This window comes from Scyliorhinus torazame, chromosome 6, assembly GCF_047496885.1.
Source record: "Scyliorhinus torazame isolate Kashiwa2021f chromosome 6, sScyTor2.1, whole genome shotgun sequence".
Taxonomy (NCBI): domain Eukaryota; kingdom Metazoa; phylum Chordata; class Chondrichthyes; order Carcharhiniformes; family Scyliorhinidae; genus Scyliorhinus; species Scyliorhinus torazame.
In genome coordinates, this window is record NC_092712.1 from 141,579,063 (window position 1) to 141,597,841 (window position 18,779).

Below are 18,779 nucleotides of genomic sequence, written 5' to 3' on the forward strand. Positions count from 1 at the left end.
CACCAGGAAATCCAAGCTATCCAAAAACTGTTTCATGTCCGAGTCCTCGCCCAGGGGCTCCGACCTGCACAATCCCCAGTAAAAGATCTCAAACAGCCCATTCACCATACCTGGGTCAGAGACCACCCTGCCCCCAGTGTCCTTTATCTGCCCAATCTCCTTCAAAGCATCCTGCCATCTCAGCTGGTGAGCCAGTAACCTAATGGCCTTCTCCCCATGTTCATAAAACGCCGCCCGCACCGGACGTAACTGACCCACTGCCTTCCTCGTCAACAACAGTCTCAAATTCCATCTGGAGCTTCTTCCTCCCCTTCACCAATCCCTCCTCTGGGGTGACTGAGTAATGCTGATCTACTGCCAAAGTGGCCTCCACCAACTCCTGTCTTTCCATCCTCTCCACTTTCTCCCTATGTGCCTTGATTGAGATATGCTTCCCCCTCATTACCGCCTTCAACGCCTCCCAAAACATCGTGGTGAAGACCTCATTTTTATTAAAATTGACATATGTGCTTATAGCCGCCCCAATCCTCTCACATGCCCTCTTCTCCACCCACAGTGCCACATCCAGCTTCCACTGGGGTCATTGGATGCCCCTTTTCTCCACGCACTGATCCACAAAATGCAGTGCATGGTCTGAAATAATAGTTGCCTAGTATTCCGAAGTCACTGCAAGTTTGGTGGGTTGGCCACACTAAATTGCCCCTTAATTTGAAAAAAATTAATTGGGTACTCAATTTATTTATTTTTTAAAAAGTATTCCGATCCCATCACACCAAACAGCAATGCCTTGTCCATAACAACAAAAAAATCGATACGGGAATACACTCAGTGTATGTGTGAAAAAAAGGAAAATTCCTTTGCTCCCGGGTGCGCAAACCTCCACGGGTCCACATCCCCCTCTGCTCCATGAACCCAATCATCTTCGCCACCCTGATACCTTCAGGAATTTGGGGCACGACATATCCAACCTAAGGTCAAGCACACAATAAAAACACCCCCAGAATAAACCGATGTGTATCCAAATCTGGAACCCTCGTCAACACTTTCTTCATAAATTACACGTAATCCCAGTTAGGAGCATACACATTCACTAACACCGCAGGAGCTCCCTCCAGCCTTCCACTCACCACCACGTATCTTCCCTCTGAATCCCCTATTATAATACTCGCCAAAAAAGCCACCCGCTTGTTGATAAGCACCGCAGCCCCTGTCGTCTTCATATCCAACCCCGAATAGAACACTTGCTTCACCTACCCTTTCCTCAATGTCATTTTGTCCTTAACCCTCAGGTAAGTCTCCAAGAGAAATACCACGTCTGCCTTCAAACTTTTTAAATGGGCGAACACTTGAGACCTTTTAATCGGCTCATTCACATTCCATGAGACCAGCCTGGTCCAGGGGGGGGGGGCTCCAGACCCCCTCTCCCCCACCTTGATCAGCCATACCTGAATCCTAATGGACCCCTCCACGTCCCTACATCATCCCGCTCCTTGGCTACCCAAGATAGCCACCGCCACTCCCCTCCATCCAATGACTCCATAAAGAAACCTTCAACATCAGCAACCCACTCCTAGCTCCCAATCCCAAACAAAGAAAACCCAACCGCCCCTGACTCACTATCCCAACCCAAACAAAAAACAAAGAAAACTGGAAAAATAACATCCCCCCCCCCTCCCAAATAGCCAGCTGCGGCTTTTCCCCCACTTCATTTCGTTAACCAGCATTTCTGCTAGCAGAGTGACCCTGACCCGAGGCTGAAAACAATCTTTATCAATAAAAAGACTCACATACTCCCCCCACCGCCCCGTCACACCCTACTTCAATCTCGCACCTCCAAACTCCTTTATCCCACGCCACCTCCCACAGCATGCACCCCAGCACACCTAACAAATGTTTTAATATCCCCAATACCTATACGCCACACGCAGGGTGGCAGATATTATAAAACTATACATTCAAAGCACAAAGTGAACAGAAAACAGCAGCAGCCAAAAACAAACAAGCCCTCACCCCGCTGAGTATAAAGCCATCGCTCAACTGTTCAGGTGAACCCACTCAGAATCCTCAAGTGTCCCCAGTCCATGGTCCTTTATAAAGTTGATTGCCTACTCCGGTGTGTCGAAAGTGTTCTCTTCCCCCATGCGTGACCCACAAGCGAGTCAGGTACATCATGCCAAATCGCACCTTGCTCCTAAAAAGAGCAGCCTTGGCCTTGTTGAACACAGCTCTTCTTTTAGCCAGCTCCGCTCGCAAGTACTGGATACGGACAGTATGGCCTTCCCAGCTGCATTCATGGGTCTCCTTTGCCGACTTCAGGATCTTTTCCTTGTCCAAATATTAATGGAGCAGTACAATAATTGTCCGTGGTGGTTCCCCAGCTCTTGGCTTCTTCCTTAATGACCAATGGGCCCGGTTCACTCAGGAAGGCAGTCAAAGACCATCTTCCCCATGAACAGCTTGAACATATTGGTCATATATTCCATGGTTCTCATCCCCTCAATGCCTTTGGGCAGCCCCACGATCCTCAAATTCTGCCTCCATGAGCGGTTCTCCAGATTGTTGATCTTAGCCTTCAACTTATTTTGCCTCTCCGACATCGTCAACATTTTTGTCTCCAAAGAGACAATCCGATCGATCTTTGTGGTCAGGAACCATCTCCTCCATCTTCTGAATCGATGCATTCCTAATCTCTGGTTACTGTTCCACCCTCTCCTGGGCAGCCCAAATTGCCTCTACCACTCTCGCAAGGTCCTCAGTGACGCCTTTGTTTTTAAAATTTGACCGAATGGAACTCAACCAACTGCTCCGTCGACCACTTTGCGGGCAACGATGCCACAGGCTCGTCAGCCATCTTTTCCCCTCCTGCGCCACGCGCGTCCTCCTGATTTGAAGGATGCCCTGTGCATGACACACTCGTCTGGTAACTCTTCAACATCACCCACCAGAGGAGAAATCCTAGTTCTTCACTATTCTCACTTTTCCACCTGCACAACTCCCGCAAAACAGGCATGGAGGGCCAAAGAACCAGTCCTCGGGCAGGAGCTACCTTATGTATGACCATTCACTCAATGGTCACCACTGGAAGTCAACCTTGAACATACTTAATGGCCCAGCCTCTATGGCCCTCTGTAGGAAAGAATTCCACAGATTCACTACCCTTTGAGAGAAGAAATTCCTCACCTGTGTCTTAAATGGGCAACCCCTTACTCTGAGATTATGCCCTCTGGTCCTAGGATCTCCCACAAGGGGAAACAACCTATCAAGTCCCCTGAGAATCCCATATGTCTCAACATGGTCACCGCTCATTCTTCTAAACAAGCCTTTAACTTTTTAAGATCTGGTTCTCAAACTGGATAAACAGAAGGTTCAGCAGACAGGGTGCAGCGTTGGGTAAATCAAAAAACATAAAGGAAGACAGGAAAAATAAGTGATTGTATATTTTAATTAGTAAACAGCTGCATTAATCAGTACAGGATGGAAATGAAGGTTTTGGACGATTTAAGCAATTCTGTACCTTAGAATTAAGCTTGGCGAGGTCATACCTCCTTTCGGAAAGGTTGAATACCTGCAGAGAGCAAAGGACTCAATAAATCAAGGACTGTGATAATATTTTATCAGCACTTGTAACCATTAAAGTTGCGAAAAGTTCAAGTGTGAAGACCATTGAACAATATGATGATTTGGGAAGAAGGCTTAATTTTTCTGGTTGCCATTCATCAAGTTTACTCTTTAAACTATTATTCTTCATGCCGGACAGTTCTAAATTAATGGAAATAACAGTTAATTGAAAGATCTTCATAATCTTGAAAGTTCTGGTTTAATCCATGATATTTAGTAGGGTTTTTACCATAGCCATTCTCCTGGTGAACACTTTGGAACCCATTACTTTAGAATTCTCCAAATCCTTTGACAAAATGTGACATGTACATCTTGTCAGTAATCTACAAATAGGCTGCTATAAAACAGGAGTTCTTTCAGACAGCATTGGCCAGGATTCCTAAATCCACTGTAAGCCCCAACATATTTTTCAAGGTCGGGAGTCATCTTAGAATCTTATAATAATCTTTATTGCCACAAGTAGGCTTACATTAACACTGCAATGAAGTTACTGTAAAAAGCCCCTAGTCACCACATTCCGGCACCTGTTCGGGTACACAGAGGGAGAATTTAGAATGTCCAAATTACCTCACTTATTATGCAGGGGAGGCTCACAGTAGGATTCCCATCGTTAAATCTCTTCCCTCAGCATTACCATCACTGAATCCCCGACTATCATCATCCTGGGGAGTTATCATTGACCAGAAAATGAACTAGACCAGTCATATAAATACAGTGGTTACAAGAGCAGGTCCGAGGCTGGAGATTCTGCAGTGGATAACTCACCTCCTAAATCTCAAAGCCTGAATACCATCTAAAAAGGCACAGGTCAGGAGTGTGGTGGAATATTCTCCACTTGCCTGAATGGGTGCAGCTCAAACAACACTCAAGGAGTCTGCCACCAGTCAGACTACGCATCATTCTTAAATGTCACCTCATCCACCAGCTTGAACATTCACTCTCTCCACCACTGACACACAGTGGCAGCAGCCTGTACCATTTACAAGATGTACTGCAGCAACTCACCAAGGATCCTTCGACAGCACCTTCCATATCTGTGATGTCTGCCACATGGAAGGACAAGAGCAGTAGATGCATAGGAATTCTCCCATTTACAGGTTCCCCTCCAAGCCACTCACCATTTTGATTTGGAACTATATTGAGGTCCCTTCATTGTTACGGAGAACGGAAACTCCTGGATCTTCCTTGCTAACAGGACTCTGGGTGTAACGACACAGCATGGATTTCAGTAGTTTAAGATAATGGCTCATCACCACCTTATCAGGGGTAATTAGGGATGGGCAATAAATGCTGGTCTTGACAGCAACACCCAAATCCCGTCAAAAAATAAATTTAAAAACAGCGAGAGTTCATCACAGGAAAAAAACAATTCCCTCACCCTCAATGTCAAAGGCAATCCTTTTCTCACTGCCCTGTGACTTGCTTGCTCTTACTTAAAGGCAACATATCTCATCTGCTCCAGTTTCTTGTAATCTCCAAGCATTGCAAAGGTCCTTCCAGTTTATTTCCTTATTTCCCCTTTCTTTTATTTTTGCCATTACATTTTTGATCCATGGATGATTAATGGACACGTGTCTTTACGGCAAGCAGCTGTGACTTTATTTCAAGCAGAAGAATCCAGAATCAGGAAAGTTCATTGTCCTAGTCTAAACTGGAGTTTAAACTGGCTGACACCAATGAGAGAGATGGGCTGGAACTCAGTTTGATTGATGTGGCTGGTGGCCAATGAATAGTCCCAAAACGTTCTGCCTGGTAACAGGTGGTGATTAGATCTTATCCCATTGAAATGGTTCTCAAGAGACCCGAGGTTTTCAGTTTCGACTCTGGCAGCACGGTGAACAGACCAGGTAATTCTCTCCAGAAATATCCAGCCAAGTCTCTCCAGAAAGCCTGCTGTGAGGGATTTATCTCCCTCTCCAGTCACCTGTAGACGCTGTGTTCATGAAACTACAAAAGCCTGAAGGCAAACCACAAACCGAAAGTAAATTTTGATGAAACAAAGAGTCTCCAGGATAGTTGCGAGTACTGTATTCCTAAATTGCAGAAAAGCTGACTGAATTAACCTACAGTGCAGACTAGTACAGGCTGAAGATCTGCAAGCTTACTGTGAAGAAAGTATGCTAAGAATCATCATCTGAATCAGAGACTCTTTTCCCTTTCAGTGAAGTTTTTATTTTACCCTTTTCCACCCCTCTGTGTTTGTCTGTCATGTGTGTGTGTGTGTGTGTATTGGAGAGAAAGTGGGAGGCAGTTTAAAGTAGGAGTTAGGGATTAGTTAACAGTTAACCAACTGCATATTTGATTATATTTCTTGTTATAAATAAACAGAGAGTGTTTACATTTACAGACCCAGTGACTGTAATTACTGGACTGCCAAGGGCCAAAGACTTCAGGTTAATTCACTGGTGTTGTGACTCCGGGACGAGTGGGGCTGGAATTGACTGCGCATTAGCCCATATTCTCAGAATGACAAAATAAAGACTCATGGTTCAGTCTCTCACTTGAACTCATTCTTTCCCAGGAACCCAAAACCCCAGAATTCTTTAGCTTTCATAACATTTAACCATTTCTCGGGATATTAATTCCCAAGCTTTATGTAATTTAATCATTACCATGTCATTTGCCTTACATATAATTTATATGTAGATGTGCTGGCTTCAAAGTACAATTTTCATTTGAAAGCTGAAGCACAGGTAAGTAGTCACTCTTATTTTGGGCATTCAAAATTTCAGTTACTGAAGAAATGATTGACAAACAACATTTGGGAAGCATTATAAACAAGTCTTGTTTTATCTGTTTGCAACCTAGTGTTGTGGGAAAATCACCCACTTCGGGAGTCAGACTTGCTGTGTTCAATCAGTGCAGTTTATTGTTACACGAAGCTTCGGGAGAAAGCGTACGTACCCCGCGGTACGGTAGCCATCCTTTCTCGTGGTTTGAATGGCAGTCATTCATTTTATACTTTGGGTTCACAATGAGCCCAGAGACAAAACAATTATCACCTTGTTATCTTTAAACATTTTATCGATTGTACATCGCTATTTGTAAGCGTTTTGCCATTTACACATGGTTATAGTTAAAGAGGTTTTACAGGTTACAGGTAGCAGCAGGAAAGCAGTATCAATTGTCCCTTTGTTTTCGGAAATGGCCCAAGACATTCGTATTAGCATATCATTGTGTACACCTTGACTAAAGTCAGCTTTATTCAAGTGGTGTCCTGCATTTATGTATTTCTTAATCTTCCTGTCTGGCTCCCTTTGTCCTGGATCTGTTCCTATCTGTCCCACTGGCACCCTGCTGGGCTCCAGGCATCAGTTATGTCTGCTTTATTCTCTGTGTCTCCATCTTGTGTGTCAGGCAGCCATCTTCTGTGCCAAGTACCCTTCTGAACCATTTCCTACTTCACTAGTATTCTGATAGCACAATCATATGGTGGTATGCTCCCATTAAAAAAACAGGTGCGTAGTGTCACATGGCATGGCATATTTAAAAGGGAAAATATCTCAAATCATCACCTGAAGGTTTAATAGGTACTACAGACACTTGTTTTCAATGCAATAACTGTCACCCACGCTAAATGGAATAAAAATAGAATGATTCTTGTTTGCTGAAGCTGTTACTTTTATTACATACTGGAACCACTATTAATTTTCAAGGACTTTAGTAACTCAGTTGCCAAATTGTTCGAACTGGATAGTCTGAACAAGCCAGAAAAATAAATATTATATCAAAAACAAAGTATATTTTGATTTGGACGATGGTTAAGAGAGTAAGACTTATTTTTTGACAGCTGCATTCAATTTGTCCCTTTTAGAAAATTCTCTCCAAACAGGAAATCCATTATAGAACAAATAAGCTGCACAGGATGTTTCTGACGAAACACTAGGCATACTGTGTTAATCACATAGTTTTAGCACTTCACAATTCATAAAAGAAAAGTAAATCATTTGCTCTGCCAAAGGTATCCATTTTAACTATGAACTTACTCACTATTATTCCTATAACTTTGAAAAATATCCTGCTGCATTAAGAAAACTACATAATGGAATCAATCCAGAATATGTTTGATATACACCATATCATTACTGTAAAATTGTGTGCATGTAGTGAATACTCTAGGTAGAAAATGTGTCATTGCAATAACTCATGTTGCAATGTTAAGGATGATGTAAAGCATCCAATAAAATAATGAACATTACCAGAGAGAATCTCCAATGCGAGTAGGCATGGACTGCGTAGAGCAGAACAAAAACTTGTACTGAATTTGCGAACTTTAAATCTGGATTTACATAATCCAAAACTGTTTTGATGGCTCTTTTTAAACTTTTATTTTAGGACTGTAACCAATAATAAATAGTTCAGCTGGTGTGCTGTGAAGATTGTAACAGCATGATTTCAGCCTTTTTATAGGAACATTCTGTTATACACAAAAGTTTGATGTATATTTTACCACTAATCTGCCATATCGTGATGCACAACAGAAACAGATTGGACACATGGATTACCGTTTAATGACATCAATTAGTACCTGACCATTTAACATTACAGCACTAATTGGAAATTCCGTTAAACTCTTTTTCCGAGCTTGTCCAATTATCCAATGGGCAAAGGCATCATCTGGTGTGCCACAAATTATATTGACAAACAATGGGCGTGATTCTCCGGAAAAGTTTAGTGTTGTTGCAGCAAGCGGAATTGCTGCGAGCTTCCCGACGCTCAGCCCAGTGAGGCCGGCAACTCAATTCAATATTAATTGGTCCACTTAACGAGGCCTCAAGGACTTCTCGCTGCAAATAAAGGCTCGCCAGCAAATTCGCCCGGACCGCGCTCGCCTGCCCCCTGCTAAAATGGTTGAGCAGCACTTAAGGTGCACTTACTCAGCTCCAACAATGGTGCCGAGGAGACCAGCCGCTAGATTCGGGGATGCTGACCTAGTGACGCTCCAGGGTGCACTGGAGGCCAGGAGGGATGTCCTGTTGCCACAAGGGTCCCGGAGGGTGAGCCTCAGGGCAGCCAGTGCTGCCTGGGACGAGGTGGCAGCAGTCAGCTTGGGCAGTGTGACCAGTAGGACTGGCCTCCAGTGCTGGAAGAAGGTCAATGACTTGCACCGGGCAGCATGAATGAGTAGACCCACCCCCCCAAACAAGGGAGCATCCAAACTCCCAGGCGACCCCAAAGTTCCCTCCAACTTCAACCCTCCCTCCATTCACCCATGCAACCACCCACCACAACCCTCTCTTCATACAATTCCCCCCCACCCCCCAACAACTGTGAACAGCGCATGTGGCTAACGATGCCCTCTCTGTATCCCCTCAGGAAAAGCTCTCCCATTATCAGTGGGAGACGGCCCAGACTGGCGGTGGGGTGCTGGACTGGAGAATCCTCACCTCCTTCAACGAGCAGGCCCTGGAGGTGACCACGGTGGCCGAGGTGGGACTCTGCCAACTCTTGTTGAAAAATGCTCATGTGTGGGCATTGTTTGAAGACAAAACAAGCTAACTGTGATCCCTTTCATGAATGACCAGCCAACGTACATTCATTTTATACAATTTACAGTGCAGAAGGAGGCCATTCGGCCCATCGAGTGTGCACCGGCTCTTGGAAAGAGCACGCTACCCAAGCCCAGACCTCCACCCTATCCCCATAACCCATAAGTTTCTAGGCATATTCATTTTGAATGATCACTTATGCAATTCACCAAGAAGTTGGCAGTGGTTACAGAAAGCAGGATGGTTCGAGGCAATGGATTTCCATAGAAAATTTCAAATATTGGCAATAATAGTGAAATTAGAAATGGTACCTGCATCCAACAGTAATAGTGAAATTAGAAATGGTACCTGCATCCAACAGTAATAGTGAAATTAGAAATGGTACCTGCATCCAACAGTAATAGTGAAATTAGTAATAGTGAAATTAGAAATGGTACCTGCATCCACCAGTAAGATTTCCTAAATACGAAAAGTTCTCTTTTCAAAACTGGACAACTGAAGGTTCTTAAAAGGAATATTAAGTACCAATATTTTCTCATTTGTAACATCCAATCATGTGTCCGCAAATGTGATTTTATAACAGTAAGAAGTCTCACAACACCAGGTTAAAGTCCAACAGGTTTGCTTCAAATCACTAGCTTTCAGAGCACTGCTCCTTCCTCAGGTGAATAAAGAGGTGGGTTCCAGAAACATACATAAAGACAAAGTCAAATATGCAAGACGATACTTTGAATGCGAGCATTTGAAAGTAATTAAGTCTTTACAGATCTAGAGAGAGGAGTAATCCCAGGTTAAAGATGTGTGAATTGTTTCAAACCAGGACAGTTGGTAGGATTTCGCAAGCCCAGGCCAGATGGTGGGGTGTGAATGTAATGCAACATGAATCCAAGGTCCTGGTTGAGGACGTACTCATGTGTGCGGAACTTGGCTATAAGTTTCTGCTCGGCGATTCTGCGTTGTCGCGCGTCCTGAAGGCTGCCTTGGAGAACGCTTACCCAAAGATCAGAGGCGACAATCACCAGGCAGGAATGTTCCCTTCCAGTCGGGGAACACTTCAGCAGTCAAGGGCATTCAGCCTCTGATCTTTGGGTAAGCGTTCTCCAAGGCAGCCTTCAGGATTCACGACAACGCAGAATCGCCGAGGGAAACTTATAGCCAAGTTCCACACACATGAGTACGGCCTCAACTGGGACCTTGGATTCATGTCACATTACATTCATCCCCCACCATCTGGCCGAGGCTTGTGAAATCCTACCAACTCTCCTGCCTTGAAATAATTCACACCTCTTTAACCTGGGATTACTCCTCTCTCTGGATCTGTAAAGACTTAATTACCCGCAAATGCTCGCATTCAAAGTATCATCTTGCATATTTGACTTTGTCTTGTCATGCGAGAGTGCCTTTAAGAACTAGGTGTTTAAGCAATGTACCTTTAAGAAAACAGTGATATCATAGAGTTGGTGGGGCTTAGCTCAGTTCAGCCATTTTGCAGTTTGGTTTTTGCAATTTAAAAAGTGCCTGGCTGGTTTTGCTGAGAGCAGTTTAAAAGTAGAAAGCCAGTTTGAGACAGCAGCTTGAGAAGTTTGGGTTTGCTGTGAGTGCTTGAAGGGAGAAAGCCAGGTTTGGGAAAGCAGCTTGGGGTGTGTCTGTGTGTTTCCAGCGAGCTGCAAGTTTTGCAGTTTAGATTTGCAGTTGGAGAAAGCAGGTTGTGTGTGTCTGTGTGTGTCCAGAGAGCTTCAGGAAAAAAACAAGGTGCTGGAGCTGAAATCAACCAAGCTAATATATCTCTGCCATTCTACAGAAAATTATATATATCCTTTAACGTGATATGATACTGTTTAAAGGTGTTAAGTCTCTTGGAAGTTTGAAGGAACATTTTAAGGAACTATTTACTGTTGCAATATTTTCTGAGTTATCTTTGAAGTAAGGGGTGTTAAGAGATCCAATGTTTATTTAAGATGTTAAGTTGAGTTCATGGAATAAACAGTGTTTTGTGTTTAAAAACCCACGTGTCCATAATTGTAATCCCACAACTAGGGAACAAGCCGTGTGCTAGGAAAAGCAACAAATACATTAAAAGGAGAGGTTGGTTGAACTCCATGATACATTTTGGGGTTCTGAAAGCGCCTCGCCCATAACAGTCTATATATATGTTTCTGGAACCTACCTGAGGAAGGAGCAGCACTCCGAAAGCTAGTGATTTGAAACAAACCTGTTGGACTTTAACCTGGTGTTGTAAGACTTCTTACTGTGCTCACCCTAGTCCAACGCCGTCATCTCCACATCGTGATTTTATAAAACCAATACAAGTTTGTGCAAGGAAATATCAAGACTCAATAAGGCCATCCCAGCTGGTCTCAGTGTGGTCACGATTACAGTAGCTACTGACATTTCTTTCTGACATAATTGAATTACGTTTTTGAGATCACCACTGGGCGGAATACTAATTGGTCCCCATGCTTTGGAGCAATGGGAAGTGATTACAAAACTCTGGCATACCACTTGATAGTTACTTGCAAGGTGATTTGAAAGGCACATTTTGGCATCTCATATTTTCTGTAATCAAACTGTTTTTTTGAAATGACGAAACACAATTACACTGAAGTTGGACTTCAGTTTGAATTGCGATATTAGTAAACACAACATCATCACAACTGAAACAGATTGTTTAGTGCAATTCTTCATATGGTGTACCTTTAAAAAAAAAATCATAACAGAAGAGAAGGACAAGAAAGGGCCATTTGACCCATTAAGCCAGATGTCTCTAGTATCCTAAAAGCCTCAAGTTTGCATTGAATTGAAAGTCGAATTACCTCACTATTTTCATCTCTACCCATGTTCAACGCATGCTCAAAACTGACCATCTGTTAAGCGCAGCAAACAAACCACACTTTCCTGCTCTGGCACAAGGTATTGCTTCATTCCACACGTCAGTGTGCCTTGAAAGAATGATCAGAATTTTGCAGCTAGTTAAGAATTTACTTTTTTTGCCCTGAAACAAAAGCTCACTTTTCTGCTCTAGTGTGAACTACAGAAACTACGACCAAAATAATGTTTGTTTTTAGTAGCACAAATTCTCAAAATACTGAAAGTACTTCCTCAAATATGTGGCTTGGGATGTTACAAAGTGACAAAACTTGAAACGAGTTTAGCTCAGTTGGCTGGACAGTTGGTTAGTGATGCAGAGCGAGACCAACAGCGTAGGTTTAATTCCCGTACCAGCTGAGGTTATTCATGAAGGCTACACCTTCTCAAACTTGCCCCTCACCTGAGGTTTGGTGATCCTCAGGTTAAATCATCACCAGTCAGCTCTCCCCCTCAAAGGAGAAAGCAGTCTGTGGTCATCTGGGACTATTGCCTCTTTATACTTAGTTACTTATAGCCATTATAGACCTTGCTGTCCACAAATTGCCACATTTCCTACTTTAAAACAGTGACAGGACATCATAAATGGCTGAAAAACACTTTGGGACATCCTGAGGTCCATAGAAATGCAATTCTTCCTCTTTAACCCAATTTTATCCCACACCATGGGCAAAATTCTCCGTTATCGGCGGAAAGTCCGCCGATCGGCGCAAAAAACGGCGCAAATCCCACTTGCGTCACGTCATAAAAATGGGACGATAGTCTCCGGCCCGAAATGGGCTAGCAGCGATGTAACGGGATCCGCGCTTGCGCAGTGGTTCACACCGTGCAGCGTCATACGCGCTGCACGGCGTGACGGCTCATAAGGCCGCGCAGCTCCCCCCCACCCGGAACACCCGACTGGATGGCTGGCCGTCGCTCAGCCCCGAGGTTCGAGTCACGCGATGTGGAGGCGCTCCTGGACGCGGTGGAGCAGAGGAGGGACGCCCTGTATCCCGGGCACGGCCGCAGAGTTGCCCCACGCCACAGCCGGCGTCTGTGGAGGGAAGTGGCAGAGGCCGTCACCGCTGTGGCCCTGACACCACAGACAGGCACCCTGTGCCACAAGAAGGTGAACAACCTCGTCAGAGCAGGCAGGGTGAGCCTCCCCATATCCCCCCTCCCCATATCCCCCCTCCCCCATATCTCCCCCTGCCCCACATCCCCCCTCCCCCACATCCCCCCTCCCCCACATCCCCCCTCCCCCACATCCCCCCTCCCCCACATCCCCCCTCCCCCATATCCCCCCTCCCCCATATCCCCCCTCCCCCATATCCCCCCTCCCCCATATCCCCAAGTGAATCCAGCCCTAACCTTAACCTCTGCAATGCACGCGCAACCGATGGCGTGCATTCATATACCTGCCTAACACTGTTGCCTTTTACCCCTGCCACCACCCGCCCCCCCCCCCCCCCCCCACAGGAGAAGCGCGCACACAACAATAGGGAGCATGTGAGGACTGGAGGAGGGCCCGCTGATGAGAGGCCACTGACCGTACATGAGGAAAGGGCCCTGGAACTGGCTGGCGGACCTGAGGACCGGGAGGTTGCTGATGCAGAGGTCGGGGGCCCACCAGCAAGTGAGCCACCGACAGCCCGTCCCCATATCCCCCCTCCCCTATATCTCCCTCCCCCATATCACCTGATCACTGCCTGATGTCTAACCATGCATGCTTCATTGTGTATCGCAGGACCAAACGTCCAGGCACCCATCCCCGCAGATGCACACCGCCCGCAGGATGCCCCTCGGAGACCACAGGAGACGGAGAGACCCGGACCCTCCAGCATGCGACGCCCGCAGGATGCCCCCCGGAGACCACGGGAGACGGAGAGACCCGGACCCTCCAGCATGCGACGCCCGCAGGATGCCCCTCGGAGACCACGGGAGGCGGAGAGACCCGGACCCTCCAGCATGCGACGCCCGCAAGATGCCCCTCGGAGACCACGGGAGACGGAGAGACCCGGACCCTCCAGCATGCGACGCCCGCAGGATGCCCCTCGCACACCACGGGAGACGGAGAGACCTGGAGCAACAGGAAGACAACACCCCTGTCACGTGCGGGAGCGACAACCCAGCGATGAGGGGGGCAGCCACAGGCCCCCGTCACATCCGAGCCAGGACACCACTACCCAGGACACCACTATCCGGGACACCACTATCCGGGACACCCCTACCCGGGACACCCCTACCCGGGACAGCACTACCCGGGACAGCACTACCCGGGACAGCACTACCCGGGACAGCACTACCCGGGACAGCACTACCCGGGACAGCACTACCCGGGAAGACGAAATACCGGACAGTGACTCAGAGTGGATGGGTGGAGACGAACCCCCACCCCAAAGTGCCATGGAGTCAGAGTGGGACGCAGAGCACGACACAATGCCACTGCTGTCACCAACACCCTCCACCATCGCAGAAACACTCACCACGGTTGGGCACTTTAGTGATGAGGCGTCTGGTACACTCACTGGTGCGCACAACACAGCCGTCCCGGTACAGCAGGTGGAGGTAGGAGCAGCAGAGGGACCGGGCGGTCGGAGGGCAGCCCAGGCCAAGCGAACATCCGCCGCCCAGATGGATCCCGGGTTCCTGCAGTTACCACACCCACACATAGATCCGATGCAACCACCGACCCGGAGTCGAGTGACGGGTGGCTTGCGGCGGCTGCGGTCGCAGGTGGAGGAGTCCACCCGCGTCCAGGAGCTGGGAGTGGTCCCGGTCATGCGTGCCACCCAGGCTGACACCGCACGGGTGGCGTCCGCGGTGGAGGCAATGGTTGCGACGGTGTCAGACATGGGGAACGGTTTGCAGGCCTGGGGCCTTCCGTGCAGGCGGCGTCTGTGGCCCAGGAAATGGCTGCCCTCTCACAGGAGGCCATGAGCCAGTGCCAGATGGCAGAGGCGCTCAACGCCATAGCCCAGTCTCAGCAGGCCATGGCCCAGTCTCAGCAGGCCATAGCCCAGTCTCTGCAGGCCATGGCCCAGTCTCTGCAGGCCATGGCCAAGTCTCAACAGGCCATCGCTGAGGGCATCGGCGCCAGTGGCCATGTGCGAGCTGGCGTCGCACTGTCACAGACAGGGTTTGACAACACCCTGGGCTCCATGGCTGCAAACCTGCAGACCCCTGTCGATACCAGCACGGGCCTCCAGGACTGGCAGCGCCAGATGTCGGGGGGGGCGTCGGATGGCCAGTCCGTTTGCATCCCCCACCCATGTAGAGGCCTGGGGGCCATCGGGCACCCCGAGGGAGGAGGTGGTGGTGTGGTCCGTCCCGGCTCCCTCTGTAGGGGAGGTCCCGGTACACTGCGACACCTCGGACTCCCCCCCTTCCGTCCCAGGTGCATCGGGTGGGCAACGGGCAGGACAGGCTGGCAGCTCGCCATCCCAGTCGCCCGGGCCGCAGCCTGGCCCATCTAGGCCAGGACGCCCCAGGAAACGGCCGCCAAAGGGATCCAGTGTCAGAGGGCAGGAATCACAGGAGTCCACCTCCAGTTCTGCTGTACCGTCTGGGGAACCACGTAGACGTAGTCAAAGGGCCCGTAAGGCCAAACAATTAGACACTGAGTAAGTTGGCACGGGTGCAGGGCACAGATGAGTTTTAGGGGCTAGGGCACGTGCATGAACTCCTTTGGTTATTAAAGTCAATGTTACACCTATCGAAGCTGCCTTTGTGCTCTGTCCAAAGTGTGCGGGCGTGTCATGTATGTTTAGCGCAAGTGTGTGTGTGAGGGGTGGTCTTACCTCAGCCCCAGGTGAGTCTGCCCCCTTCCCCCTGGGCCGCCATCAACATCCCCCGGGCAGAGGACGGGACCGTGCGCTGCAGTGTCACAGCCGCATGCAGGGATGGTCCGGGTGGATGGTGGTACTGTGGCTATGGGTCAGACATAGTCCAACGATGTAGAGCCAGGAGCTCATCGCAGGGCGGGTTGTCATCATCCTCCATGGCCTGCGATAGACACGCGTCCACCCGCAACTGTGTGAGCCCGGCCCGTTGTGCCGCCGGTGGATCGGCAATGGGAGGGGGGGGGGGGGGGGGGGTGGTGGTGTGCATGTGGGTGGGGTGGGTGGGGTTGGGGAGGGGGGTGAGGATGCTGGGTGGGTGGATGGTGGGGGGTGTGGGTGGTCGGCTGTTGCCATGGTGTGCGGTCTGTGGCCATACTACCCGATTCCCACGCCCATCCAGTCAGTGAAGCGGGCGGCTATCAGTCTGTCCCGTGCCCGCTGGGCCAGCCGGTAACGGTGGACAGCCACCCGCCTGTGTCTACCCCGTCTGCCCTGACCATTGCCCCCATCCCCCTCATCTGGGGAGGACTGGGCCTCTTCCTGCTGCTCCTCCACTCCGCCCTCCTCTGCCTGCGGCACATCGCCCCTCTGCTGGGCTATGTTGTGCAGGACGCAGCACACCACAATGATGCGGCCGACCCTATCTGACCGATACTGGAGGGCGCCCCAGAGAGGTCCAGGCACCTGAAACGCATCTTCAGCACGCCAAAGCACCTCTCGATCACTCCCCTCGTCGCTACATGGGCATCATTGTAGCGGTTCTCCGCCTCATTGCGTGGCCTCCGTATAGGCGTCATCAGCCACGATCGCAATGGGTAGCCCCTGTCGCCCAGCAACCAGCCCCTCAGCCGGGGATGGCGTCCCTCGTACATGCCGGGGATGGATGACCGCGACAACACGAATGAGTCGTGTACACTGCCTGGGTGACGGGCGCAGACGTGCAGGATCATCATGCGGTGGTCGCAGACCACCTGTACGTTCATCGAATAGGTCCCCTTCCTATTAGTGAACACGGCCCTGTTATCTGCAGGTGGCCGCACGGCGACGTGCATCCCATCGATCGCGCCCTGGACCATGGGGAACCCGGCCACGGCAGAGAAGCCCACGGCCCGGGCATCTTGGCTGGCCCGGTCCACGGGGAAGCGGATGTAGCGGTGCGCCATGGCATAAAGGGCATCTGTCACTGCCCGGATGCACCGGTGCACCGATGTCTGCGATATGCCGGACAGGTCCCCACTCGGTGCCTGGAATGACCCCGTTGCATAAAAGTTCAGGGCCACCGTAACCTTGACGGACACGGGGAGAGGGTGTCCCCCGCCAGTGCCACGCGGTGACAGGTGTGCCAGCAGGTGGCAGATGTGTGCCACGGTTTCCCGGCTCATCCGGAGTCTCCTCCTGCATTCCCGGTCCGTAAGGTCCTGGTATGACTGGCGGGGCCGGTACACACGGGGCACCCTCGGGTGCCTCCGTTGCCGTGGGGCCGCGACGTCCTCCTCCCCCTCCTCGTCCTGTCGGTCAGGTGTCCCTCCAGCCTGGGCGGCTGCCGCCTGCCCCTCTGCGGCAGCCTGCGCCGCCTCTCTGGCACGCTCCTCCTCCTCCTCCTCATCCAGGGCAACATAGACATGAGCGGCTGCCACCACGGCGGCCAACATCGCTGGATGATCTGAAAACATGACGGCCTGGTGGGAGGGGAGAGGAACAACGACATGTCATCATTGCCCATATCCCCTCCTCCCCCCAGCCAGGTGGCATGGACCGCATGGGTCCAACTGTTGGAGGCTGGCACCTGGCCAGGTGGACCAACTCATTTGCCCTCCCATCACCCTCCTCGGCACGGACCCCCTCCCCAACCTCCACCCCAGCACGGACCCCCTCCCCAACCTCCACCCCGGCACGGACCCCCTCCCCAACCTCCACCCCAGCACGGACCCCCCCCCCCAACCTCCACCCCGGCACGGACCCCCTCCAACCCCCAACTTCCACCCCAGCACGGACCCCCTCCAACCCCCAACCTCCACCCCAGCACGGACCCCCTCCCCAACCTCCACCCCAGCACGGACCCCCCCCCTCAACCTCCACCCCGGCACGGACCCCCTCCAACCCCCAACCTCCACCCCAGCACGGACCCCCTCCCCAACCTCCACACCAGCACGGACCCCCTCCCCAACCTCCACCCCAGCACGGACCCCCCCCCCCCAACCTCCACCCCGGCACGGACCCCCTCCAACCCCCAACCTGCACCCCAGCACGGACCCCCTCCAACCCCCAACCTCCACCCCAGCACGGACCCCCTCCCCAACCTCCACCCCAGCACGGACCCCCCCCCAACCTCCACCCCGGCACGGACCCCCTCCAACCCCCAACCTCCACCCCAGCACGGACCCCCTCCAACCCCCAACCTCCACCCCAGCACGGACCCCCTCCCCAACCTCCACCCCAGCACGGACCCCCCCCCCCAACCTCCACCCCGGCACGGACCCCCTCCAACCCCCAACCTCCACCCCGGCACGGACCCCCTCCAACCTCCAACCTCCACCCCAGCACGGACCCCCTCCCGGCACTCCCCCGGAGCCCAGCCTACTCTAACCAGCCCCCCCCCCCCGCCGCACACACACACACACATGCCGAGACACACCTCTCCTCACGCAATCAGTCTGCGGCCACGCCATTTGCTGCCCAGAGCCAACCCCCCAGGCCGTCACTCACCTCCTCGCTGGTCGGCGTGAGCCTGGAGCACCGGGTCACGCCGATGAAAAGGAGGTTTGATTCACGTCGACGTGAACGGTCATCACGTCGACGGGACTTCGGCCCATCCGGAAGGGAGAATATCGGCAGGCCGAAAATCGGCTGCCTTGCGCAGACCCGTGACATTCTCCGCGGCAGCGGCGCCATTAACGCCCCGCTGACTTTTCTCCCTTCGGAGACTTCGGCGGGGGCGGGGGCGGGATTAACGGCGGCCAACGGCCATTCTCCGACCCGGCGG

General features: G+C 50.7%; 1 protein-coding gene across 5 annotated transcripts in view; it reads right to left on the minus strand.

The window, feature by feature from the left end:
* The window catches only part of LOC140425043 (tensin-3-like), a 666,087-nt gene that overhangs the window by 232,774 nt on the left and 414,534 nt on the right, over positions 1–18,779 (minus strand). For 4 of the 5 annotated variants that reach the window (XM_072508833.1, XM_072508832.1, XM_072508835.1 and 1 more), the window contains one exon: positions 3,515–3,565. The exons of the other annotated variant lie outside the window; for it this stretch is intronic. In XM_072508833.1, the coding sequence (XP_072364934.1) occupies positions 3,515–3,565 (51 nt within the window). The remainder of the gene's footprint in view (positions 1–3,514; positions 3,566–18,779) is intronic. 5 annotated transcript variants of the gene reach the window in all.